Below are 26,608 nucleotides of genomic sequence, written 5' to 3'. Positions count from 1 at the left end.
GAATATGAAATAGGGGGATGTGACTGGGGAGGGAGAGCACACACATCAGGTGGTAAGAGGAGCTGCAACAAGACGGTGACATCTGAGCTGAGAATCAAACAGTAAGAAGTTGCCGGTGTGACTATTCACAACAGCGAAGACATGGAAACAACCTAAATGTCCATCCGCAGATGCATGGATAAAGAAGGTCTGGTACACACACACACACACACACACTGGAATACTATGCAGCCATAAAAAGAAGGAAATCATGCCATTTCCAGCAACACGGATGGACCTAGATATTGTCATACTAAGTGAAGTAAGTCAGACAGAGAAAGACAAATACCATATGATATCACTTACATGTGGAATCTAAAATAGGACACAAATGAACTTATCTACGAAACAGAAACAGATTCACACAGGGAACAGACTTGTGGTTGCCAAGTGGGAGGGATGGATTGGGAGGTTGGGGTTAGCAGATGCAAACTATTATATACAGGATGGATAAACAACAAGGTCCTACTGTAGAGCACAGGGAACTATATCCAATATCCTGTGATAAACCATAATGGAAAAGAATATGAAGAAGAATGTATATACGTGTATAACTGAATCACTCTGCTGTACGGCAGAAATCAATACATCGTAAATCAACTATACTTAAATAAAATTAAAATAAAATAAAAGGAAGTTGCTGGCCTGAAATGCTGGGTAAGAATATTCCACGTGGAGGGTAGATCCCACATGAAGGCTCCGCATGGATATGAACAAGGCAAGTTCAATCACAGGTCAGTGCAGTTGGAGGATGATGATGGGGGCAGAGGAGGACGGTGGGCGGTGGCGAGAGCTGAGCTCAGAGATGCAGGTGGAAGATGTACCATTAGGGACCAAGGGCCAAGCTAAGAGGCTGGGATTTTGTGCTACAGTGGGAATCCTTTGGTGGGACTGAAGCATCTGATTTCATTTTAAACACTCACTCAGGCAGTTGTAGAGACCAGATGATGAAGGGGCTGGGCGGGGGGGGGTCGGAGTGGAGAGCAGAGACCCCGAAGGGAACACTGCTGTGTTCAGGCAACAGATGACTGGTGCGTGGACCGGGCTGACGAACATTAAAGCAAATGGAGCTTCTTTGGAGGAAGAGCCAGCAGGACTTACTGAAACGCACGCGGGGAAAGAGTGAAAAGTAAGGATAAAGGATGATGCCCGGGACGTAGAGCTGAGCAAGTGGGTGGCTTAACAGTCCCAACTCTTCCCTGCCAGGTCCTCCTCCTGTGAGAGCTTCCAATGCTGCAGTTCCTGGGGGGTCTTGATTCAAGGCCCCTTGTCTTCTTACCTGTATTTTCTCCCTGGGTGATCTCATGAACTCCCATGGATTCAACAAGTCCTCAAGCCAGGGACCTGGAAACCCCTCTCCCTTCCTCGTACCTCCACATCCATTCAATTGCCAAGTCCTGGTACCCTACGTCCAACATCACATCTCCGACCTCTCTCCATCTTCACTGAGCCCATCGCGTCCCACCTTGACTGCGCCCCTACCTGTCTAAATGGATCCTGACTTCCACCATAGCCCCCCCCCCATTTATCCATTCATCACACAATCACCAACAAATCTCATCATGTTACTTCTGAATAACACGCTGGCCTCCCATGGATCTCGGGGGGAAAGCCCCGATGCTGACCATGGTGAGACCGGGTGCCCTGCCATTCCATCTCACACCCTCTCCTTGTCATTCCCTAACCTCTAGTCACTCGGGCCACCTTCATGTTGCTCAAAAATGCCAAACGCCTTCCCGTCTCTGGAAAATCCACACATCGCGCACCCTAACCTAAAAGCACTTTTATCAGTGTCAGTGCTGTCACCTTTAGCTTGTCCTTAAAGGTCACTTTGAATTTCTTTTCAGTTTGATCATTCATTCAGTCAGATGAGAATAGGAAAGACTGCTCGGCTCAAGAAATCATGGGCAGGGACTTCCCTGGCAGTCCAGTGGTTAAGACTTCGCCTTCCAACGTAGGGGGTTTGATCCCTGGTCGGGGAGCTAGGATCCCAAGTGCCTCACGGCCCAAAACACCAAAACGTAAAACAGAAGCAATAGTAACGTATTCAATAAAGACTTTAAAAATGGTCCACATCAAAAAAATCTGAAAAAAAAAAGAAATCATGGACAAAATCAAGCACCTGTCATCTGTGCAGTGAAATCACTGGTCTGTACATGCCTGAGCTTATTTCCACTGCAGACTTCTTCCAGGTCCACTGAAGAGCTGTCCAGTTCGTACGGTAATCACTGCACCAGTGTGGCCTGCGCCTCCTGACATCCCGGTGCTCCCCACGCGGCCCACGTGCCCCCTCCTCTGGGGAAGCGTGAGTAACCAGCTGCCTTCTCAGGGCCAATCGTCCTCTGACCTGTCGGACTTGCCATATCCCAAGTCTGCTACCGATTCATGATATTTTAGAAAACCTGGAGAGCCAAAAGCCTCCTATATAATTCGCAAGACCCTCAATCCAACTAAAAGCTTATAAATCTGGGGAACTTGACCTTATCCTCGAGAAATAAAGCTAGCAGTCATCAACCTACCAACACCAAAGGTCAGTTTCAAGACTCTGGTGCCGACAGTCAGATGCTACTCTTGATACCAAAATATACATTCCTGTTGGCCAGTTATTTTATTTTACTTTATCTTTGGCCGAGAGACATGTGGGATCTTGGTTCCCCGACCAGGGACCGAAGCTGTACGCCCTGCAGTGGAAGCGCGGAGTCTTAACCACTGGACCGCCAGCGAAGTCCCTTGACCGCTTGTTTTAAAAACAGTGCTTTCTGGAACAAAAGGACGGAAGTGGGTCACAGGCAGGCCTGGCTACAGGCCCCACACACGGACCAGCTTCTGGAGTCCCATATACGTGTTTGCTTGATGAAAGGGTTTCATGTCGAAAGCAGTATTGCAAACTCTGCCTTTGACTGTCAGCCTCCCCTTGCTGAAAGTCCTGATAGACACAGAATTATTTCCACAGACACTTTCCAAAGCTGTAAACATTTAATTTCTACCACACGTGAGTGATTCCTGCTGGGAATATTAAGAAAGAAGAAACCAGGGCTGGGAAGAGAAAATGGAATGACGGATAGAGCAAGCGGAGCCGTTCTGGTCCTGCAGCGTGAGATGGTGGAAGGATCAGGGCACATGCCATGATCACTTATACAAGCGAGACCAGTAGAACCTGGGGGGCTCGGGGCGACCACCGGGAAGAGAAGTGAACAAGAACTCCAGGCCAGAGAAAATCAAACAGACACCAAACACGTCGATCATAAACTCAAGGAGAAAGAAACCCCCCAGATTGCATCTCCCCTGTAACAAAGCCAAGCGCACAGCTAAGAATAGCTTTGCATCTCTGGTGGACTTGCGGGGGGTGGAGGGGTCAAAGGGAAGCGAATCTTCAGACTGTTCACCCCAAGAACTGCTCATTCGGTGGAGTCACGCGATGCAGGGCCTTTAGTACTGATGCCCTTCTAGAGAAAGACCCTGGAGCACTTCCACGCAGCAGGTTCTCTTTATGGCTTCATTACAGCAAAAACAATTTTCATAAGAGCCTTTATAGGCCTTTATAGACCTGTAACCTCCAAAACCACAGTGTAATTATCTTACGCGCAGGCTCAGTGGCCATGGCTCACGGGCCCAGCCGCTCCGCGGCATGTGGAATCTTCCCGGACCGGGGCACGAACCCGTGTCCCCTGCATCAGCAGGCGGACTCTCAACCACTGCGCCACCAGGGAAGCCCTGTAATTATCTTGCATGTGATCTTAAGATACTACGGAGGCAAACGGAAGCTATGAACAAACAGCTGGGGTAAGAGAAAGGTGACGGCCTCCCTAACGGTGGGATCTCAGCATGCCCCTGCTCTCCTCAGGCGTTGCCCCTGTCTGGGGAAGACAAGGATGGGGACCAGATCTTGCCTGGTGAGGGTAGGGGATGCTTCAAGCAGGTTAAAGGGCACGGCGAGGTGCGAGGCACTGCCACACCACAAGACAATTCTCAGACACCGCCTGGTCTGTCAGCAGGCGAGTTTCACATCCCCCAGGGCTGGGAGGGCACTTACCGAGCGCTTGTCGGCCTCCGCCCCTTGCTGGCCCTGCAGACATGCCGTGAGCTTCTTGTGTGTGCTGTGGGAGACCTGCTTCACCAGCTCCAGCCGCTTCTCCACCTGTGGACAGAGCAGTGGGTGGGGCTTCTGGGTGAGGGCAGGTCAGAAGTGGGGTCACGGGGTCTGGACAATCAAGGGACAAGACTGACTCAGGTTTCTGCAGAGACAACATCCAATGCAGGAGAAAAGGAGGGGAATCACAGACTCAGGGACTCTCTGCTAACCATGCAATCAAACGCCTTCAAATGTCTCCTGAGAAACCTCACCCGGACCGGTGTCCACAGGGCAAGGGGCTACCATAAAGGATGTGTCTCTAAACAGACCAGATGAGTAGCAGTGGAACAGCTTGAACAGCATCGAGAAGGGCTCGGCTGTGAAAGGGAATACGTCTCTTTGGCACCTATGAGCTACAGGCCAGCGACAACCTTACCTGAAGAAGGTCTTCGCTCAGAACTTCAGTCTTCTCTGCCCTAAAGAGAAAACGGAGAGACATATCGGTCAAAAAAAACCCAAACAAACAAACAAAGAAAACTAGGAATACAGTCTCATAATTACTCTCCACTCTCTCCCCACTTATAGAGAGGTTAGAAAAACAGAGACATTAATAGCAGCTTTTTTTTTTTTTTTTTTGGCAGCACGCGCACCTCTCACTGTTGTGGCCTCTCCCATTGCGGAGCACAGGCTCCGGACGCGCAGGCTCAGCGGCCATGGCTCACGGGCCCAGCCGCTCCGCGGCATGTGGGACGTTCCTGGACCAGGGCACGAACCCGCGTCCCCTGCATTGGCAGGCGGACTCTCAACCACTGTGCCACCAGAGAAGCCCTATAGCAGCTATTTTAAAAAAATTTTATTGAAGTATAGTTGATTTACAATGTTGTTAATTCCTGCTGTACAGCAAAGTGACTCAGTTCTACATATATATTCAATATATGCTTTTTCATCTTCTTTTCCATTATGGTTATCCCAGGATATTGAACATAGTTCCCTGTGCTATACAGTAGGACCTTGTTCTTTATCCATCCTATATACACAAGTTTGCATCAACAGCAGCTATTTCTAACAAGAGAGAATATAGACAGTACTGGAATTTACTGGAACCTCAAGGAACCACCATTCCAGCAAAAACATGGTAAACAAGATGGTCTGAGGAGTCTGCTGCTACAGCATGGAACCTGGATGAAGCACAACAAACACACTTCTTCTGTCTCCAGATTATTTTTTTCCAAGTAACAGAATTAAGTAGGTTCCCCCACCCATCCCCCTTGGTCTCCCCCAAACAAGCAAAAGTCTGAAAATCTGAGCAGAGATCAACAGCAAACACGGAGACAGCACTGAGTCCTGCTGACAAATGCAAATGCCACCACTGAGATCCGGTCACCACTGTGAGCCCCCCCACCCACCCAGAAAGTGAGGGGCTGGAACCAGAGGTTAACACATTCAGGGAAAGAGCTTGGATGCCGGCTGGAGTGTCCCAACCTGTTAGCAACCCCTGTCTCACATCAGAGGAGAATGCAAATCTTCTTGGAGCAAAGCACAAAGAGATACACTCAAAAACACAACAGATAAATCAAAATATAAACTAACCCACAGAAAGGAAAGAAAAAGAACACAAGGGACTTCCCTGGGTGGCGCAGTGGTTAAGAATCCGCCTGCCAATGCAGGGGACACGGGTTCGATCCCTGGTCTGGGAAGATTCCACATGCCGTGGAGCAACTAAGCCTGTGTGCCACAACTACTGAGCCTGCGCTCTACAGCCCGCCAGCCAGAACTACTGAAGCCCGCGTGCTACAACTACTGAAGCCCACGTGCCTAGAGCCCATGCTCCGCAACGAGAAGCCACCGCAATGAGAAACCTGTGCACCACAACGAAGAGTAGCCCCGCTCACCACAACTAGAGAAAGCCCGCGCGCAGCAACAAAGACCCAACACAGCCAAAAATAAATAAATAAATTTAATTAATTAATTTTTAAAAAGAACACAAAACAATAAAAAACAGAAAGAACAAACATAAAACAAAAAATTAAATGGCAGACTTAAGCCTTAACATAGTCATAATTATATTAAATGTAAATGGCCTAAATATGCCAATTAAAAGATAGACTGACAGAGTGAATTGAAAACATGCAATCTATGAGAATCTCACTTCAAATATGACATAGGCAGGCTGAAGGTAAAAGAGTAGGAAAAGACATCATGCAAATATTTATCAAAAGAAAGCAAAAGTGGCTATATTAATGTTAGAGAAAGTAGATTCAGAATAAAGAAAATGACCAGAAACATAGAGGAGCATAATATAATGATAAAAGGATCAATCCACCAAGAAGACGTAGCAATCTTAAATGTGTATGCACTAAACAAAGCTGCAAAAATATGTGAAGCAAAAACTGACAGAACTGAAAGGAAAAACAGACAAATCCACATAAAGACTTCAATATCCCCTCTCTCAACAACTGACAGACCAGCTACATAGAAAACAAATCAGCAAGAATAAGTAAGAACACAGCAATTCAATTAACCAACAGAATTTAATTGACATTTATAGAACACTCCAATCAACATCAGCAGTAAACACATTCTTTTCTAGTCCATATACCAAGATGGGCAACATCTGGGTCCATAAAATAACTAATTTGATGTTGTTGCTGGTGGTGGTTTTTTGCCGCATTGCGTGGCTTGCAGGATCTCAGTTCCCCAACCAGAGATCAAACCCGTGCCTCCTGCAGTGGAAACGCAGAGTCCTAGCCACTGGACCGCCAGAGAATTCCCTAAAATAACTAATTTGAAAGAACTGAAATCATATACAGTGTATTCTCTTATCACTAACAGAAAGATAAGAAGAAAATATCCAAACACTCGGACACCAAACAGCATGCTTCTATTTATTATTTATTTATTCATTTAATTTATTTTTGGCTGCGCCGGGTCTTAGTTGCAGCATGCGGGAATCTTCGTTGAAGCATGCGGGATCTTTCCTTGCGGCTCTCGGGCTTCTCTCTAGTTGTGGCACACAGGTTTTCTCTCCTCTAGTTGAGGCACGCAAGCTCAGTAGTTGTGGTGCACATGGGCTTCGTTGCCGCATGGCATGTGGGATCTCAGTTCCCTGACCAGGGACTGAACCCACATCCCCTGCATTGTCAGGCAGATTCTTTACCACTGATCAACCAGGAAAGTACCAAATGCTTCTAAATAATCCATAGAACAGAGGAAGTCTCAAGGGGGAAAAAAAAATGAACTGAAAATGAAAATGCAATATATCAAAATGGTGGATATAGCCAAAGCAGTGCTGGGAGGAAATTTTATAGCACTAAAATCATATATTAGAAGAGAGAAACACGTGCAAATGAGAATCTTAGCTCCTACTGTGGCAACCTATAAAAAGAAGACCAAGAGTAAGCCCAAAGCAAGCAGAAGGAAAGCAAGTACAAAGGGCATAATAAATTTAAAACAAAAATAATAATGGAGAAAAGTAATGAGACAAAGAGCTGGTTCTTTGAGAAGATAAATACAATTGAAAAAACCTCTAGCACAATTGAAAAGAAGGAAAAAGAGAAGACAAATTACCAAGAATAGGAAAGAGGAAGTATCACTACAAAATCCTGTAGATTTCAAAAGAACACCTTTGAACAACTAATACACGTATGTACATTTGACAATTTACATGAAATGGACTACTGTACTTAAAAACCATAAATTACAATACACTCAATATGAAACAAATAATTGAAATAGCCCTGTAGCTGTTAAGAAATTGAACCTGTACTATTAAAAGTCTCAAAAAAATATTCAGACCCAGAAGACTTCACAAGAGAATTTTACCAAATGTTTAAAGAAGAATTAGCCCCAATTCTACATAATCTCTTCCAGAATACAGAAGAGGAGGAAACACTTCCCAGTTCATTTTATGAAGCTAGCATTCCTTTGATACCAAAACCAGACAAAGAACAGTAATAAAGAAAGCTAACTATAGACTAATATTCCTCATGATAAAGATGCAAAAATCCTTAACAAAATATCACCAAATATAATTCAGCAACCTATAAAAAGAATTTTTCACCATGATCAACCTAGGTTTAGTCCAGGGATACTATTCCAGGGGTTTTTTAATCAATCAATGTAATTTACCATATTAATAGATCAAAGAAGAAAAACTACATGATCATATTAATCGATGTAGAAAGAGCATTTGATAAAATTCAACACCCATTCTTGGTGAAAACTCTCAGAACACACAGAAGAGGTAGAAGAGAACTTCCTCAAATTGATAAATAAATCTGCGAAAAAAAAAAAAAACAACTCTGTCATTAACATTATGCTTAATGGTGAAAGACTAGATGCTTTCCCCCCTAAGCCTGGGATCAAGACAAGTATGTCCGTACTCAACATTCATTCAGCATAGTGCTGGAAGTTTGAATCAGTGCAATAAGGCAAGAAAAGGAAATAAAAAACATATAGATACGAAAGGAACAAATAAAAAGTCCCTATTTCCAGATGACATTCTTGTCTATGTAGAAAATGCCAAGGAATCTACTAAAAAAAAAAAATTCCTAGAGCTAATAAATGAGTTCAGCAAGGTTGCAGGACATAAGGTAAACGTACAAAAATAAATTTTATTTCTATACACTAGTAATGAATACATTAATACTGAGACTAAAAATAAAATACTATTAACAACTGCTTTAAAAAAATACTTAGGTATCAATTTATAAATATATACAAAGAATGTGTCTGTTGAAAACCACAAAATAATAAAAGAAAGATCTAAATAAAGGGAGAAATACTGTGTCTGTGGACTGGAAGACTCAACCTAATAAAGATGTCAATACTCAGAAAATTAGTCATGATTAAATGCAATCCCAATCAAAATTTCAACAGGATTTGTTGTAGATACAAACTGATTCTAAAATTCACATGAAACTGCAAAGGAAGTAGAAAACCTAAAACAATTTTTAGAAAGAATAAATTTGTAGTACTCACTACCCAGCTTTAAGACTTACTATAAAACTAAGTTATCAAAAGAATATGGTAGTGGGCTTCCCTGGTGGCGCAGTGGTTGAGGGTCCGCCTGCCGATGCAGGGGACACCGGTTCGTGCCCTGATCCAGGAAGATCCCACATGCCGCGGAGCAGCTGGGCCCGTGAGCCGTGGCCGCTGAGCCTGCGCGTCCGCTGCAACGGGAGAGGCCACAACAGTGAAAGGCCCGCGTACCACACACACACACACACACAAAAATATGGTAGTAAAAGGGCAGAAAAACAGATCAGTGGGACAGAATAAGGAAAATGGACCTAGACAGATGTAAGCAACTGATTTCTGACAAAGATGCAAAGGAGGAAGAAGAGTCTTTCTAACAAATTGTGCTGGTACAATTGGATATTCATATGCAAAACTATGAACTTTGACCCATGCTTCACATCATGTACAAAAATTCACTCACAGTGGCTCACGGACCTAAATACAAAACATGAGACTATAAAACTTTTGAAGAAAACATGAGAAAATATCTTTGACCTTCGGTGAGGCGATGAGTTCTTAGAAACAACATCAAAAGGGTGATCCGCAAAACAAACAAAAAATGGGATACATTAGACTTCATCTAAATTAAAAGCTTCGGGGCTTCCCTGGTGGTGCAGTGGTTAAGCATCCGCCTGCCAATGCAGGGGACACGGGTTCGAGCCCTGGTCCGGGAAGATCCCACATGCTGCGGAGCAACTAAGCCTGTGCGCCACAACTACTGAGCCTGTACTCTAGAGCTTGCGAGCCACAACTACTGAGCTCGCGTGCCACAACTACTGAAGCCTGTGCGCCTAGAGCCTGTGCTCCACAACAAGAGAAGCCACCGCAATGAGAAGCCCGCACACTGCAACGAAGAGTAGCCCCTGCTCGCCACAACTAGAGAAAGCCCGCACACAGCAACGAAGACCCAACGCAGCCAAAAATAAAAATTAAATAAAAATTTAAAAAATAAAATAAGAAAGACTGACCCGAGGAAGGAGGTGGGCTAACAAGTGATGCTAATTTTAGGAAGCCTGGTATTTTGGGCCTCATCTTTGTAAATGAAAGAGCATTGTTCACTATCAAGACAATGAACACTACTATTTTCAGAGGATGAGTCATTCTACAGGATGATAGGCACCGTGTAGGTGACATCTGGGTACAAGTTATGTCTTTTCATTTTATTTTTTACACCAATAGACTAAAGCAAAACAGAGCCTTGGCAAATGGATCTAAAAATTGTGCACTGTTCTCCTGATGGGCTTTAGAAGAACAATCACTGCCACCCACAAAAATCTTGATTGTCAGCGGTGTCATACATTAGCTTGTCAGGTCACAGCAGCATTTCCCAGAATGTGTTCCATGAAAAGATAGACCCATTAGACACCCTGAAGAAAAAGGTTCTGTGGACAAATAAGTCAGCAAACACTGAAGGCTATATTCTCCATTAACAGAGCTTCATTAAAATATTAAACGCTCTGAGAAGTCCTGTAGGAAATTTAAATGGCTTAATTTTGGCTAACTCGTCATTTCCCAAATCTATAAAAATACATTTCACATAACACCAGTTAACGACTACACCCTGAGTGCTGACTATAGTTTAGGAAACATGAAGATGAAGGTAATATTCACTACAGAACATCTTGGAGACTGCTACCTTGGAGTTCTGGCCTCACCACAGAAAGACACTTGGTTGGATTGAGAGCCAAACAATGAGGACTCTCAGCTGTCATTACAGAAGTCACGGAAGGAAACAGTGAGGCTGCCTTTAACGCAGAAATAGTCTCATTACAAAACATTTCAGACAATAAGTCACCAAGTTACAACACCCAAGAAGTTGTCCAATGCTCTCAATTTGTCTATCACTAATATTTTCAGCACCTGTTGCTCTCTTTCTATTTGCAGACTCTCAGGCTGGGTCCCATGGATGTCCCCGTCTCCAGCATCTTCCCATTCATCATTCACACTGCCTTTAGATATTCTTCCTAAAATGGCCCTTTTACCTAATGCCAAAGAGGTGCTCTGCTAAGCGCTTTACAAGCTTTCTACCACTGTTTAAAAATGTACCTGAGATTTGTTTCAGTCAGGTAGATAAGACATGCAGACGTGGTACTGTCATGAAGAAACTTACGCTTACAGGTTCCTAGCATCAGGAGGCATGGCACACCATGCAGGGACACACAGGGATACACCAGGGCAGGTCAGGAGGCAGAGAGAGCTAGGGGACAGGGTGGGCAACAGTCTTTACTGTGGTTTCCACAAGAAGGATGGGTTGACAGAGCAAGGAAGCTGAGCAGGTTTAAAGTGGGATAACCTGAGTAATTTTGGTGGGCTCTGGGCTATGGGGGGGGAGGGCCCTAATAGTCCAGCACTTGGCCCTGGAGTGATTTAGGGGCAGGAGGATACTGTCCAGACTACAGGAGCCTGAAAAGAGGTGGGTGGAGGTATGGATTCAGAATTGGTTGTTTGCATGTCAAAGACGTGCTTTCAGGCAAACTGTTTGCTCTTTCTAGGAATTAGCCAGGCCTGGGAGGGGCAGTCTCTCCCAAGTCAGTGAGGCTTCAGATGCCCGCGCATCTGGAATACAGAAAACATAGTGAATACAATCACTCATTCCTTAAAACAAACCCTGGAAGGTGTTATTATCCCCATTTTTTTAAACAGGAAAATGAGGTTACTCTGAATTAAGTCATCACCTTAGTGCAATGTACCAAAATATAGTCCTGGAGCTACGACACCAGCATCACTTTCAAACTTGTTAGAAATGTAAATTCTCCAGCCCCAACCAGACCTACTGAGTCAGAAATTCTGGGAGTGAGCTCCAACATCTGTTTTAAGATGCCCTCCAGGTGACTCCAATGCGTGTTAAGAAACACTGGTGTATGGAATAAAATCTAAGAATCTCTGCTTTGGAAAATCCTACTGAGTCAACGAATTTATCTCTTCAAGGTCCCCCAAACTGTCCCCACTGTTCTATGCCCAGGCATCTCCCGCTCTTCATTCTGGCCCCTTCCAAGAGGAGGGAGCTGTCAAGCTGCCACAATCAGACCAGCAGCAGAATTTATCAGCAATAATTGATGCTGGACTATAATGGAGCAATTCCAAAGTTCTGAATGAAAATTCATTTCAATCCAAAAAGAAAAAAAATTATAACATCAGTCAAGTATAGAGGCAAAATAAAATCATTTTTAGAAATAGAAAAGGATGTTACCTCTCTTTCTGAGAAAACCCCTTGAGGATGCACTCCAGAAAAAATAAGGATAAAACTTTAATCAAGTAAGAAATGACAGAAATAAACCTGAGACCAGCCAAGAGGAAATCCCAGGATGTCAGACCTGCAGGAGGCTCGGAGAGCAATAAATACAAATTGGAACTCAGTGGCCCCTAAGATGAAGAGAGCAAACAAAATAACAGATGAAATGAGTAAGTTGGAAGGTATGAAGGCATATGATTCTCCCAACAGAAAAAAACAAGATAATCCCAAAGAAATTCCAGGAAAAGTACCCAAGAAAGATAGGATTCAAATATGAATCAAAAAACAAACAAATATGAATCAAAGTAAAGTGATGCATGATTGAATCATCTGTAGAATGTAAGAAAAGAGTATTTATTTAACCTTGGCACCAGGCAAAGTCTCCTTTATCTGGGTAGATATCTTTATGTTGGAACCACAGAGCATGAACTATTATTGACATATTACTTGGCTCTGCAATGAACAACATTTAAGTAGCTATAAAAGAAGTACTTAGTTGACTGTTGAACTTTTAGAATCAACCCATGAACAAAACACAGAAGACATAATTATGATGATTACAGGAGCGACTGAATGTAAATTTTATCAATCTTCAAGATGTGAAAAAGAGAAAGAGAAAAAAGAGAAAGGAAAAATGGGAAAGAAAGGAAAGAAAGAGGGAGACGCAGACAGTTGAGAGAGAGAGGTGAATAATGCTCAGTAAAGCCAGCCAAGAGAAACCGTATCATCTGTGGCAACTGCAGAGACGTTTAAACATAAGAAGTAAAATGCTCTTTGTTAACAGCTATTGAAAAAATAGGTATGGAGGGGAAGGCAAGTGGTATAATAGAATCAAAACCCCATCTCCCCAACAGGAAGTAAATTGTGTGTTTGTGGGTATATGGGAGAGAACCAACAGGACAAGCGTATTATTTAAAGACGGGGAGCTAAATTACAGAGGAATTGAATACAGAAGTCATTAAAAGTAATTGTCTCCAGAGAGCAGGGCTGGGAGAGGAATCAGGGTAAGGCGGCTGATACCTTTTCATTATAAGTCCTTCTCTACAACTTGATTATTTTAAAAACCACATCCACCTATTATTTTGATTTTTAAGGGACAAGGTTGCTGAAGGTATGGAAGATAGGTGTGCTCACCACAGCTGGTGGAAGCATGAAATGGTACGATCTTTTTCTTTTTTTTTTTTTTTTTGCGGTACGCGGGCCTCTCACTATTGTGGCCTCTCCCGTTGCGGAGCACAGGCTCCGGACGTGCAGGCTCAGCGGCCATGGCTCACGGGCCCAGCCGCTCCGCAACATGTGGGATCTTCCCGGACCGGGGCACGAACCCGTGTCCCCTGCATCGGCAGGCGGACTCTCAACCACTGCGCCACCAGGGAAGCCCGGTACGATCTTTCTTGAAGGCAATTTGGCAATATATTTTAAAAGCCTGAAAATATAGAAAACCTTTCTCAAAGTAACTTAAATGGAGGAACTCATCCTGAAGAAATAACTGAGGATGTAGATAAAGATTTAACTGTAAGAAAGGTCACCAGAGCATTGCTCTATGGAGGTCTACGTTTATACTTAATCTTTTGTTTCCAGCCCTTCAGTATATGGATATATTGGAAAAAATCCAAAGATCTTCCCTCAAATCCAAAGGGATTGTTTAAATGGACGGACTTTCATGTAAGTATTAAAAATGATGACATATATTTGACATGTAAAGGTATTGATAAATTAAGCGAGAAGGAACAAGCTATAAACCAGTACGCACAGTAAAAAAACATACATATATGGATACCCAGAAGCAAAAAAAATATGCTAACGTATATGTCAAAGTGTTGTCAGCCCTCTGTTCTTCCCTTGTGTTGAACGTTCTACTTCTTCTATTGATACGAGAGACAGTATAAGTATTGTAAAATGTATTGCAAAGGTGGTTACCAGGGGCTGGTGGGGAATTAGTTTCATGGGTACAGTTTCAGCTTTGCAAGGTGAGGAATTCTATGGATGGATGGTGGTGATGGTAGCACACAAATGTGAATGTGATTAATGCCACTGAATTGCATACATAAAAATGGTTAAGATGGTAAATCTATGTTGTATTTTTACTACATTTAAAAAACAAAAATAAATTTAAAAAATAGTTAAGGCAGTGAAAATATGTCGTGTGATACTATAATGATGCATATGTTTATATATACATTTGTCCAAATCCACAGAATGGACAGCACCAAGAGTGAACCCGAGGTAAACTATGAACTTTGGGTGATTATGATGTGTCAGTGTAGGTTCATCCTTGGTAACAAATGTAACACTCTGGTGAGTGATGTTGATAATGAGGGAGAATATCCGTGTGTGGGGGGGTTATGGGAAATCTCTGTACCTTTCTCTCCATTTTGTTGTAAACCTAAAACTGCTCTAAAAACAAAGTCTTTAAAAAACAAAGTGATTGTATTACAAGATAATGTAAACTGGAATATTTTATGTCACCTGTGATAAATTTATGAACACAGCAAGTTATAAACACCATATTTTAATATTGCGAAGGTTAAACAAATGAGTACATTTCTAAGAGGAGTTTTAAAGGTATTGCAAAGATTTTAGATTCTCTCCCACGTTACTTTTTCCCTAGTCCCAAAACAGGAATACTCTTGCTGATTCCAAAATATCCAGACATTATTTTTTAATCTCTAATCCAAACCCTACCAATTCCTCATTGCTTCCTCTGAGTCTTTCCAACAGTATCCATCGTTTCCAAGGACGTTTTCGAGCCCCACGGTTAATTAGTACTTCCCTCTCGAAAATAAGATGTTTAAATCTCAAATGTCTTGATACTTATTATACTAAATCTTTAAATATGTATTTCTCGTGCCCTCCAAATAATTTTATGCTGGTTTAAGGTAAGAATATATATTTTTAAAATAATGCATAAGACTATACATAATATATTCATGATTATTCATAATATTTAAATTAGTACTGTTAATTATATCATATTCTTATGCATTTTTATGTATTATTTTAAATGTCTTTTTGTTTTTAATTTCTCACAATTTTCCGAACATGGACCAGGGTTGTGAAGAATGGGCTTTCCCCATGATTTTGGAAGTGATTTTAGGATGCAAGTACAGTGGTCTTGGTGATATCTGATCTCTGGAGTTGTTATGGGCTAAATTATGTTCCCCCCCAAACTCCTATGTGGAAGTCCTAACCTCCCTTACCCTAGAATGTGACTGTATTTAGAGACAGGGCCTTTAGAGAGGTGATAAAGTTAAAATGAGGTCATTAGGGTGGGCCTTTATCCAGTATGACTGGTGACCTCATAAGAAGAGGAGGTCAAGACCAGACACACAGAGACGACCATGTGAGGACACAGGGAGAAGACAGCCATCTGCAAGCCAAAGAGAGAGGCCTCAGAAGGAACCAACCCCGTGGACACCTTGATCTCAGACTTCCAGCCTCTGAAATTATGAGAAAATAAATTTCCACTGTTAAGCCCCCTGGTGGTGACACTTTGCGTGGCGGCCCCTGCAGACCCAGCCGTGAGTGCATTCTGCATCTTCCACCTCCACTCCCTCCTGGTCACTTGTGAAATCTGAGCGCTGTGGGCCTTTGTGGTTTTAAGGATGGATGATAGCATGATCTCGGGGCCACAGAACAGAGTCAAAAGCACTGCACGACTATCACACTGTCCTCTGCTCATGATTTGGGGTCCGTGTTTGTCAGAGGCCAGGGTCTGGTGACCAACAGAACAGGACCTGATGTGTTTCCTGAAAGTGAAGGGATTAAACGATTCAGGATGAACAGATTCCAAGCCATCCTTGGGAGCAATTTTCACGGTATCTGTCATTGCAGAAGGGTTCTCTGGGGTGGACTTTAAGTGTGATTCTCTCTGAAGTTAAGGCCTGGACTCAATGACTTGCCAAGGTCCTTTTCTGGTCTATGGTTTGGGCACAGTTTTAAAAATAAACCTGTGATCCCAGACCAACGGAAAGTGGCTTGGAAGTACAGGTCTCTGAGGGGCAAGTCTGTGACACTGAAAATGACAGAATACCCTGGTGCCCAGCTCCAGCGTGACTTGCAGATTTTACACGGGGAGGCTGGCCCCAGGGTCCAGCGGGCAGGATTTTGGACACAATTCACTATGGCGAGAGGGCCAGGACCACAAACGTGGGCTTACTCGTTACTAGCCTCCTGCCCTTGGCAGTCCTGGCAGGACAGGGCTCAGACAGACCAACAAAATGTTATCTTGCTAAGATAGGTGCTATTCCAGAAGTGTCCCCATCCAGACAAAACACTGATGTCAGGGCTTCTGGCCTCTCTTTTGGTGTCCTTCTCTACCCCCAAGGCACCCCTCTCCACCACTCTCTCAGTTCTGTCTTAGAACTGTTACCTGTCATACTCCCTAGTGGGCGAGAGGAACATATTTTAGACCCCGTCCCCACACTTTTTCTCAAGTGCGGCTCAATTCATCTCCAAGCCACACTGTGAAGGCTCCCAGGTAGGGAGGCAGCCATAAATGAAGCCAGGCGGACCGCGGTCCAGGCTGATGCTGTGGGCTGCGGAAGCAAGGGGGTTCTGATGATGCTGTCAAGGTTAGGGTTTGGGGGGAAAACTTTTCCAAGCAAAGTAGTCCAAACCTCAGTTTGTCTGGCATCAAAAATATCAAGGCAAACGATGAAATGCAGATGTTAAAAATCAGCTTTCTCCCAGTGGTAGGGTGAGAACCCAGGAGAGGAGAACCCCGATTTGATTTATAAAGGAACTTCCTTCCCCTGAAATCATAACTGAACCTAATCTCCTCTATTTACACATCAGTAGAAGATAATTATGTCCCCCACCAAGCTGTTTCTCCCCTGATCCACGAGAAGAAACACTTAGAACATGTTTATTTTTCCAATGACCCTCTCCCACCACCAACTCTCATCCCCACTCCTGAGTTTGGTCGCCATTTGACTTGAGGCTATTATTAGCTTTTTCCTTTAGAGCTTGTCTGTTTTGTTGCAATAATCACTACGTAGCATACACAACAGATTCCTGGCAAAAATCATCTCATCTGTTTAGGCTAAACTACCTATTGGTCGCAGGATTCACTGCTCACTACTCTTTTCTGTCCTCTTCTAGTTTCTGGAGCTCCCCATCAGATTGGCCATTTTGCCAGTTTTCTCCTGCTAAATTATACAAATAAGTAAATAAATAAATAAACTCTGAGGCCTCCATGCCCTTGAAAAGTGATGTTACATGAGTAATAAACAGATGTTATAGGAGTGTAACTCCAAAGCCTTTATGCGTTAACCTTACAAACTGGGTAACCGGGTTTGATATAGGATTTTTGATAATAACCTTTTTGTCCATAAGTCTATAGATATTGTTTAATGGTCTTCTTCCTTCTGGAGCTGCCGATAAGAAGTCTGATATTTAGTCTAGTTCTTCTGGTTCTGTCTGTCCAGATGTGCAAAATTTCTCTTTATCTGTAAAATTCTAGAATTTCACCAGGAAACGTCTATACACATAGCTTGAAACATTCATCCACCCTGCCTAACTTGTCAACTCAGAGAACTCTCGTTCTACTTTTACTTAACAGTTGCTCTTCTCTCTGGTTCTTTTTCTCCTCCGGGTTCATGTTAAGTCTCTTGAATCTGACCTCCAAGTTTCTTATCTTTTCCCTCACGCTTTTCACCTCGAAATGCCTTTGCTCTGTGGCCTGAGAAATCTGTTTCTCTTGATCTTCTAGAATAGAGAGTCATTATGTTCTTAGCAGTGACTATTTTTTACATACATCTGGAAAATAGTTCCTTATAATGTGGAAACAACGTTTTCAGGTCCATGAAGTCTTTTATTTATCTATTTTATTTACCACACTGGTATTTTCTTGAGAGTTCACTGCATTTTGTTAAAGTCCTCTTCCATCTCTTTCTTCACCTCTACCTCGACAGGAGCTATTTCTTCTAGTTTCGAGTTTGCGCTCCTAACTTCCTGTTACCATGCCCTTGGAAGTGAGCTGCGATGGTGCCCCGCCTATGCACAGGTACGTGTCCCTCAGCACCTGCACAGGTTAGGCTACTGGTGTTGAGTCAGTAGGACAAAAGCAGATGGGGGGAGATACAGCTCCCTGCAGGCTGGTGTTGAAGGGTTAGAGGAGGTACCACAATGGTACTGGATGGCAATGCTCAACGTTTGCGAATCACAAAGTTAAGAAGTAATTCAGCCTCCCAAGTCAGTCCTCGCTGAACCTTTTGCGGTCAAAAGTATCAAACAGGAAACTCAAATCAAAACTACAATGAGGTACCACCTCACACAAGTCAGAAGGGCCATCATTCAAAAGTCTACAAACCACACATGCTGGAGAGGGTGTGGAGAAAAGGGAACCCTCCTACACTGTCGGTGGGAATGTAAGTTGGTGCAGCCACTATGGAAAACAGTAAGGAGGTTCCTCAGAAAACTAAAAATAGAACTACCATACAATCCAGCAATGCCACTGCTGGGCATATATCCAGACAAAACTCTAATTCAAAAAGAAACATGCACCCCTATGATCACAGCAGCACTATTCACAATAGCCAAGACATGGAAACAACCTAAATGTCCATCAACAGATGAATGGATAAAGAAGATGTGGTACATATACACAATGCAATACTACTCAGGCATAAAAAAGAATTAAATAAGGCCATTTGCAGCACCAGGAATGCAACCAGAGATGATCATACTAACTGAAATAAGTTAGAAAGAAATACCATATGATATCACTTACATGTGGAATCTAAAATACGACACAAATAAACCTAACTATGAAACAGAATCACGGACACAGAGAACAGACTGGTGGTTGCCAAGGGGAAGGGGGGTTGGGGGATGGATGGAGTGGGAGGTTGGGGTCAGCACATGCAAACTAGTATACACAGTATGGATAGACAACAAGGTCCTACTGTATAGCACGGGGAATCATGTTCAATATCCTACGATAAACCATAATGGAAAAGAATATTTTAAAATGTATATATATGTAAACTGAATCACTTTGTTATACAGCAGTAATTAATACAACATTGTAAACCAACTATACCTCAGCTAAAAAAAAAATTTTTTTTTAAATATCAAATAGCTCCTGCAAGACAAACAAGTGTTTACACTAAGGATTGAGGAGGGATCAGCCTGCACCACTCTGGCCTCTCAATTCACAGCAGTTCCCCTCCTCCCCCCAAAAAACCACCCAAATGCACACACAAAAAATTGAGCCCAGCACTGTCTCTCATCTCTGGATATCCTAGGCAAATTCTTGGCTTCAGACTCAACCCCTGAATCTCTGCCACTATAGCAGAAAGTAGTTTTCAAAACGGCAGGATTTCCAGTCCTACGGGCCCCGCCAGGGCACTTCCACTGCTCCATCAGGAGGTGACGTTTATTTCCATCCTCTTGAACCTGGGAGGGCCTTTGTGGCTGCACAGAAATAACCTCCCAGGCTAGGTCATAAGGATGCTCAGTCCTAAAACCCAGCCACCGTGTTGCGAAGAAGCCCAAGCCACACAGAGTGGCCATGTGTAGGTATTTGGCCAACAGCTCCAGCTAAGGTCCCAGTGGAAGGTCAGCAAAGACCTCCAGACAGGTGAGCAAGCCTTCAGAGGACACCGGCCTCAGCATCCGACCCATCACAGCCACCATCGAGCGCAGCAGAAATGAGCTGTCCCCTCTGAGCCCCGCCCAAGAGCAGATTCATGAGGAAAACGTCATTGTTAACTTTAGGCCACTAGTTTTTGGGGTGGTTTGTGATACCACATTACTAGATAACCAGAATGGTCACCGTGGTCCACCATGCTATTCCACACAAGATATCAAGGACCTGGGCTCAGACCAGCTTCTCCCTAGAATCCTGCAGCATTTATATTTTGATGCAGAATTTCCATCGTTCTCAACCAGGATTCACGTCATCTCCAGCTTTCTTGGTCTTAGGGATGGCTTTGAAAAGATTCTAGAGCCATCCACTTCTTTGGTACTAAAATGACTGTCAGTGAGAGGTAAAATGGGAGGAAACTGCATAAAATAATAATTCTATATTTTATGCAAGTATAGCAGAGGAAGACATGTAAATGTTATGTCAGTTCTTGGGTTGAGATGCAAATATTTTGAGTTGGCTCAGTGAATGACAGTAGATTTTACAAATTTTAGGGGAAACTACCTGTACATGACAAGCATGAATTCACTTAACTAGGTCAAGGAGCTTTAGAAACGTGGGGTAACAGCGTCAGCAAGCAGAGGTCCTCGCTTCTCTCTGGGCTGTTGATTCTCCAGGGAAGCCTCTTAGCCTCTCCAAGTTCCCTCATCCGTTATGCGAGGAAATTGGGCTCAGTGATATTTAAGATCCTGTGAGCTCAGCCATTCTGCGGACATTTAATGAATATTCGTATGTCGATACCAAGAACATGCTGTCCACCCAACCCCATCATTTCACATATGGAAGAACTGAAGACAGCCTGAGAGTTAGCAAGCAAGGGAGAGATTAAGAGACAGAGAGGAAGAAACAGAATCCCCACCATCGGAACAATACGCTACCATGAAACTCTGCTTGTGGGATCAACCCAGATGTTCTCAGCATATAGCTGCACCCTATGCTCCGAGGAGCAATAAAACAGGGATTCATTCATGTCCTGCCCGTGGGATCTCTGCTACCAACCTCACAAGGAGGAGCTATGCAACGATGTGGCACAGAAATGTTTGGCCACCAACACTATTCCAACTACCCAATCACAGGTCTGTGCCACCTGCTTCCCATGCTTTGCCCGCTCCCGCCCACTTCAACTGAAACAAGATGCTTCCCCGCGTGGCCCTGAGTGGCTGGCCATGACTCCTGCTTCTAAGTGACCGTGAGTGATAAAAAGCTTCCTCCTTCCTGGCAATCATTTGCATGTCTATGGGTCTCAATCCACCTCCTCAAGACAAGTCCCAGGTACATTTTAGAGCAGAAGGTGGCAGACGGGACTCCACAAGAACAGGGGGACATCTCAGGAAGTACTGAGAGAGAAGAACAGAGGAGAGACAAGGGACGATCTTTAGGTCCTGGGTGCCAGCCCAACATGTGGGCAGTAAAGCGGCCTGGAAAGTTTCCGAGATGATGAGAACAGGTGTCTCCTGGGTCCGAGCAGACCCCCTGGGGTAAGAGCTTCATGCCAGGAAGAGGAGGGCAGATCCCTTCCTGTAGGACGTGTGAAAAGCTCCTGTACTCGTCTCCTAGGGCTGCGATAACGAAGTGCTACAGGGGGGCGGCTTCCACAACAGAAGTGTATTGCCTCACAGCTCTGGAGGCCAGAAATCTGCAATCACGGGGCTGGCTGGGGGGTTCCTTCCCAGGGCCGAGAGGGAGACTCCCTTCTAGGTTGTGGCTGCCTCGGGCATTCCTCGGCTGGTAGATGATGTTCCTTCTGTGTGTGGATGTCTGTCCAAATCTTCCCTTCTTATAAGGACACACACAGCCCCACTGGATTAGGACCCACCCTAATGACCTCATCTTAACTCGATCATCTGTAAAGACTATTTCTATGTAAGGTCACCTTCCCAGGTGCTGGGGGTTAGGACTTCAACATCTTCTGGGGGGACACAATTCACCCCATAAGAGCTCCACATCCATTTCACTGGTGTTCTTTTTCTTTAGTTCATCCAGTTCACCCCTCTTTGCTACTTTCAAAGTAAAACCCAGAAGGCCAATAAAAGGGTTCAGAGCACCAATTGTGATCATGCACTTCCTGTGTGTGTGTGTGTGTGTGTGTGGTCACCACAACACCAATTTTCAGACGGCAGCTGCGTGTCCTACAGTTGAATTCAGTTCTGACACCATCTAACTGAAGGCAGCGTCCGATCCCACAGGTTAAGGGCTCAGTCTCACAAGACTGTCCCCCCTCCCTGACACACACACTTCGCCTTCTGACTGGCTATAGATTGAAGGTTCCAAAGAACCCCCTCCTTGGGTTCAACTAATTTGCTAGAGTGGCTCACAGAACTCCAAGAAACATTCTCCTTACTAGGTTACCGGTTTACCATAAAAGGATACAACTCAGGATCAGCCTCTAATCACAGGGTTGGTTTCCCTGACCACCAACCCCCATCCTCAGGTGCCATCTGAAAGTCACCTCATTAACATAACTAAAAAGCTAAAAAGACACCGTGATAGCTCTCACCACTTTGGAAATTCCAAGGGTTTTAGAAGTCCTGTGCCAGAAAGAGGACCAAGACCAAATACATATTTCTTATTATAAATCACAACGTCACACGCTGAGAGCTTCAACTATGGAAAAGGAGTCTAGGAGGGTTGCTTTATCTGGCCTGATGCTAGAGCCATGAAACGAATCCTTGCACACCTGCAGGATCCCCGCTGCAATAGTCACACCCCCGGTGGCGACCCGCTGACTCTACTCGTCCTCCCTCCTGGGCACCAAAGTGGAGGTGAGTGAGGGGCTCTGGCTGGGGCACTTCACAGCTCATCACAGCTGCCAGAGGGCAGGGCAGGTAAAGGAAGGGGATGAGATATGGCCGCTGTACACACAGCTCCTCTACTTGGCTGACCTGGGTGATTTTAGAATAGCAGACGTGGTCAGCGCTTTCCATTCTTAAGATTCCTGTGCCCACACACCGTGGGCTAATACACTGCTGAAGGCTTACTACACACATGGCGTAAGTCTTCCCCCTGTTCCTCCTTCCAAGCTCGAGCAAATGCTGGCTTCTCAAAATATATAGAAGTGAGAACCTATGGGGTCCTGAGCACAAGTAATACCAGTGGCACAAGGACAAACAGGGCAAGTGACAGCAACCTTCCAACCCACTAGCACGGACAGAATGCATCTTCCTTATGAAAAGCAGATCTGCCCCAAATCGGACATAATCGTTAGCAACATCTGATGATACCTGAAGAATAAATTTACAAGTTCCATTTGGCATGGGGCAGGATATAAACAAATAAATAACATGAACAGCCAATGCAAGTAAAGCCTGTTAGTAGACAGAGTATCCTTTTACAGAAAACATGGTCTCGCACGGGTCATTTCCTAGAAAACGCAGCTAGCTCCAAGCCATTCTGCCATTATAGAATATTCTCCAGGACAGCTGCATTGGAAAGCCTTTTTTTTTCCTCCACAAGAATATAAATCCACTCGTACCCAAAGAGCAGACACTCAATGGCAAGTATCCGTTTCCTACCTGTCTTAGTCTGTTCAGGTGACTATAACAGAACACCTTAGATAGTGTGGCTTACAGAGAACAGAAATTCATTTCTCACGGTTCTGGAGACTGGGAAGTCCACAATCAAGGTACCAGCAGATACGCAGTCTGGTGAGGACCCGCTTTCTGGTTGACAGCCCACGTTTTCTCCCTGTGTCTTCATGTGGTGGAAGGAACAAGGGAGGTTTCTGGGGTCTCTCTTATAAGGGTACTCCCATTCACAAGGGTTCCACCCTCATGACATAATCACCTCCAAATACCCTCACATTGGAGGATTAGGATTGTTAAAAAGAAACAGGCTAAAAATGGAGTCACTTGTGCTAAATCCCACATCAGCAAACCGAGACTCAACACCTAACTGCAGTTTTGGCCTCTGACAGGAAAATGACCTTTAACTAGTGACCAGCACTAGTGAGATTCTGCCTGATAGAACCCCTACCTTCCCCCAAAGGAAGGCGACCTTGCCTGAAACAATCCACTCTAGGCTAGAACCTTCCTTTGTCCATCCCCTTCTGCCTATAAAAGTCTTTCACTTTGCACACCTTCCTTGGTGCTCCTTTCTAGGTGCTAAGATGGGATTGCTGCCCGATTCATGAATCATTAGAGCAAATTAGATCTTCAAATTTACCCAGGGGAATTTTGTTTTTTTTAACAGGATTTACTGTATGAATTGTGTGTGTGGAGGGACACAAATATTCAGTCTCCAGCACCATGTGTGTAAGAGGAGAGGGGGACAATTATTCTATCTTATCTGGGCTGTGGCCAATTTCAACACTTCCTGGTTCCCCAGTGGTCACATGGGGCTGTGGATCAGTGACGGCCAGATTTCGGCTGAATTACAGACGGCCTTGAGCTCTGGCTGGAAGGAACACCGTGAGCTGGGGCATTCACCAAACGGCATGTGTCTGGCTTTTTGACAAAATATTCCTTTTCCACTCTCTAACCTGAATATTAATATTTAATCTGTCCTGAACTGTAGGTTCTCCAAATCCTCCTCAAATCATCAGCAGCTCATGAACCCAAGGGGTCTATTTAGGGTCTGATCAGTGCAGAACCTAGTAAAAGGATAAACTTTCCTTTTCAGATGGTGGCTGGATTCACATTTAATTAAGCGCCTGAGTCCCATGTGAGGTGACTTAGTATTTCAAAGTAATTCATTCCTTATCCTTTCAAATGCGGGGCTGGGGGGAGTGATGTCTAAAATACCACAATGAAGCATCCAATCCTTTGGTGGCTTAAGTCGCTCACTGCAGGCCTCCTCAGGGAGGATTTAACCAGGTCCTCGCGTAAGAACAAGCTTCCAGAGGAAGTGGCAGGAAGTGGGAAAAGAGGCCTGTTCTAGGACTCAGAAATGGCTTTGCCATTAATAAGCTGCAGAGCAATGAGGTTCAGAGAAGTGAGGCGACTTTTTTTTTTTCCAATAAAGTCTGGCAAGAGGTGGGGGAAGAGTTTTGTTGGAAAACAAGTATCATCATTATACTTCTAGGGATGTGTTATTTTCAGAATACGGATTACAGAAAGTAAATCTCAAAGTTTGGGAAGGCACTGCGATAACGCAGAAAATGCACAGAGAATGCAGTCACGGGCAGTGTCTTTGTTCATTAAAAAGCAACGAAACATACGTCCCCACTAAGTTCCCTGCAGTATGTTAAAACCTGACATTCATTTAACTTTCCCAATAACCCCTGAGGTCGGGACTATTAATAACATCATTTTATTGATGGGGAAATTGAGGTTTAGCAAGTGTGGATAATGTGCCCAAGGTCACAAAGCTTGGAGAAGCATCTTACGAATACAGTCTGAGCTCAGAGCCCACTTTCGCAACCTCTGTATCACCACAGCTTTTTAAAAAGTTTAGAGGGCTTCCCTGGTGGCGCAGTGGTTGAGAGTCCGCCTGCCGATGCAGGGGACGCGGGTTCGTGCCCCGGTCCGGGAAGATCCCACATGCCGTGGAGCGGCTGGGCCCGTGAGCCGTGGCCGCTGAGCCTGCATGTCCGGAGCCTGTGCTCTGCAACAGGAGAGGCCCCAGCAGTGAGAGGCCCGCGTAACGCAAAAAAAAAAAAAAAAGTTTAGAGATCCTGGCAATCCCTAAAGTGCCTTCCAAATAAACACTCTGATTATGGAAGACAGGGAGGCAGGGAAGGCAAAAATAAACTGCCTACCTCACAACTGCTTAGGGCTTAGCTTTCGATAGAGTTCTAAATATAGTCTTACTGCTTTTCAAAAAACAGCAGAAAACCATTGCTCATCAGGCTACCTAGAGGGAAGCAGAGGGGAAGGACATCTCCCCGCCAGGCCCAGTAGACTTCCGGTTTCATCTGCCCTAACACCTCTGGAAGCAGCCACCCAGGGACAATGCGACAACTCCCATCCCTGCAGCCAGAAATGACTGGGCTGGGGGAGGCAGTGTAGTGAAGACAGACAGCCAATTAGATGCTCCTGGGATTTTATAATAAGAGAGGACGGTCAGCTGGGGCTGGACCTGTCAGGGCCAGTGGCTTGGATGGGCTGTCTGTAAGGAAAGTTGCAGGAACAGAACTGGTGAGGGCAGAGAAAGACAGGACAGCCTGGGGGACGTGGCCCCTCGGCTCCCAGTGGCGGCACATCTCTCACTGCCGTGACACCTAGTTATCCTTCAGGGTCAGCGTCACGAGGGTGCTTCCTGCTGGGTGCTTATAATCAACTGCCCCTTCCTCAATGCAGCCTGAGGGTTTTCTGTCTCGGGTTTTGCATTTTGCAATCTAGGGCTTTGCCCCAACACAAACAAGTAGGGCCTCTTCATCCACACACCCCAGCCCAGGCATCCCACTACGCCTTCTGTTATTACGTTTCTTTAAGAGCAGCTTTCCCTTAGTGCCAGGGCCCCCCCTGGACACTTCATCACACAGGGTCACTCAACTCTTCAACATCGATGGACCACTTAACTGCTGGAGACAAAGAGACCCCCAATTTTAGACAAATTTTAATAAGCAGTCCAAGTATGTGTGGGAATTTAGAAGGCACAAAGTCAGATTGGCCGATGGTCCAATCAATGGTGTGGGAGCGACTGGATATCCATTTGG

At 44.5% G+C, this 26,608-nt stretch overlaps 1 protein-coding gene across 4 annotated transcripts in view; it reads right to left on the bottom strand.

Moving 5' to 3' along the window:
* ARHGAP44 (Rho GTPase activating protein 44) overlaps positions 1–26,608 on the bottom strand; it is a 143,236-nt gene that overhangs the window by 67,175 nt on the left and 49,453 nt on the right. For all 4 annotated transcript variants that reach the window (XM_030861384.2, XM_060290552.1, XM_060290554.1 and 1 more), the window contains exons 2-3: positions 4,548–4,587; positions 4,073–4,177 (exon numbers count right to left, since the gene is read on the bottom strand). In XM_030861384.2, the coding sequence (XP_030717244.1) occupies positions 4,073–4,177; positions 4,548–4,587 (145 nt within the window). The remainder of the gene's footprint in view (positions 1–4,072; positions 4,178–4,547; positions 4,588–26,608) is intronic.

This window comes from Globicephala melas, chromosome 20 (assembly GCF_963455315.2).
Source record: "Globicephala melas chromosome 20, mGloMel1.2, whole genome shotgun sequence".
In the NCBI taxonomy this organism is placed as follows: Eukaryota; Metazoa; Chordata; class Mammalia; order Artiodactyla; family Delphinidae; genus Globicephala; species Globicephala melas.
Note: the sequence above shows the minus strand (reverse complement) of the source record. Positions and strands in the feature narration are given on the sequence as shown.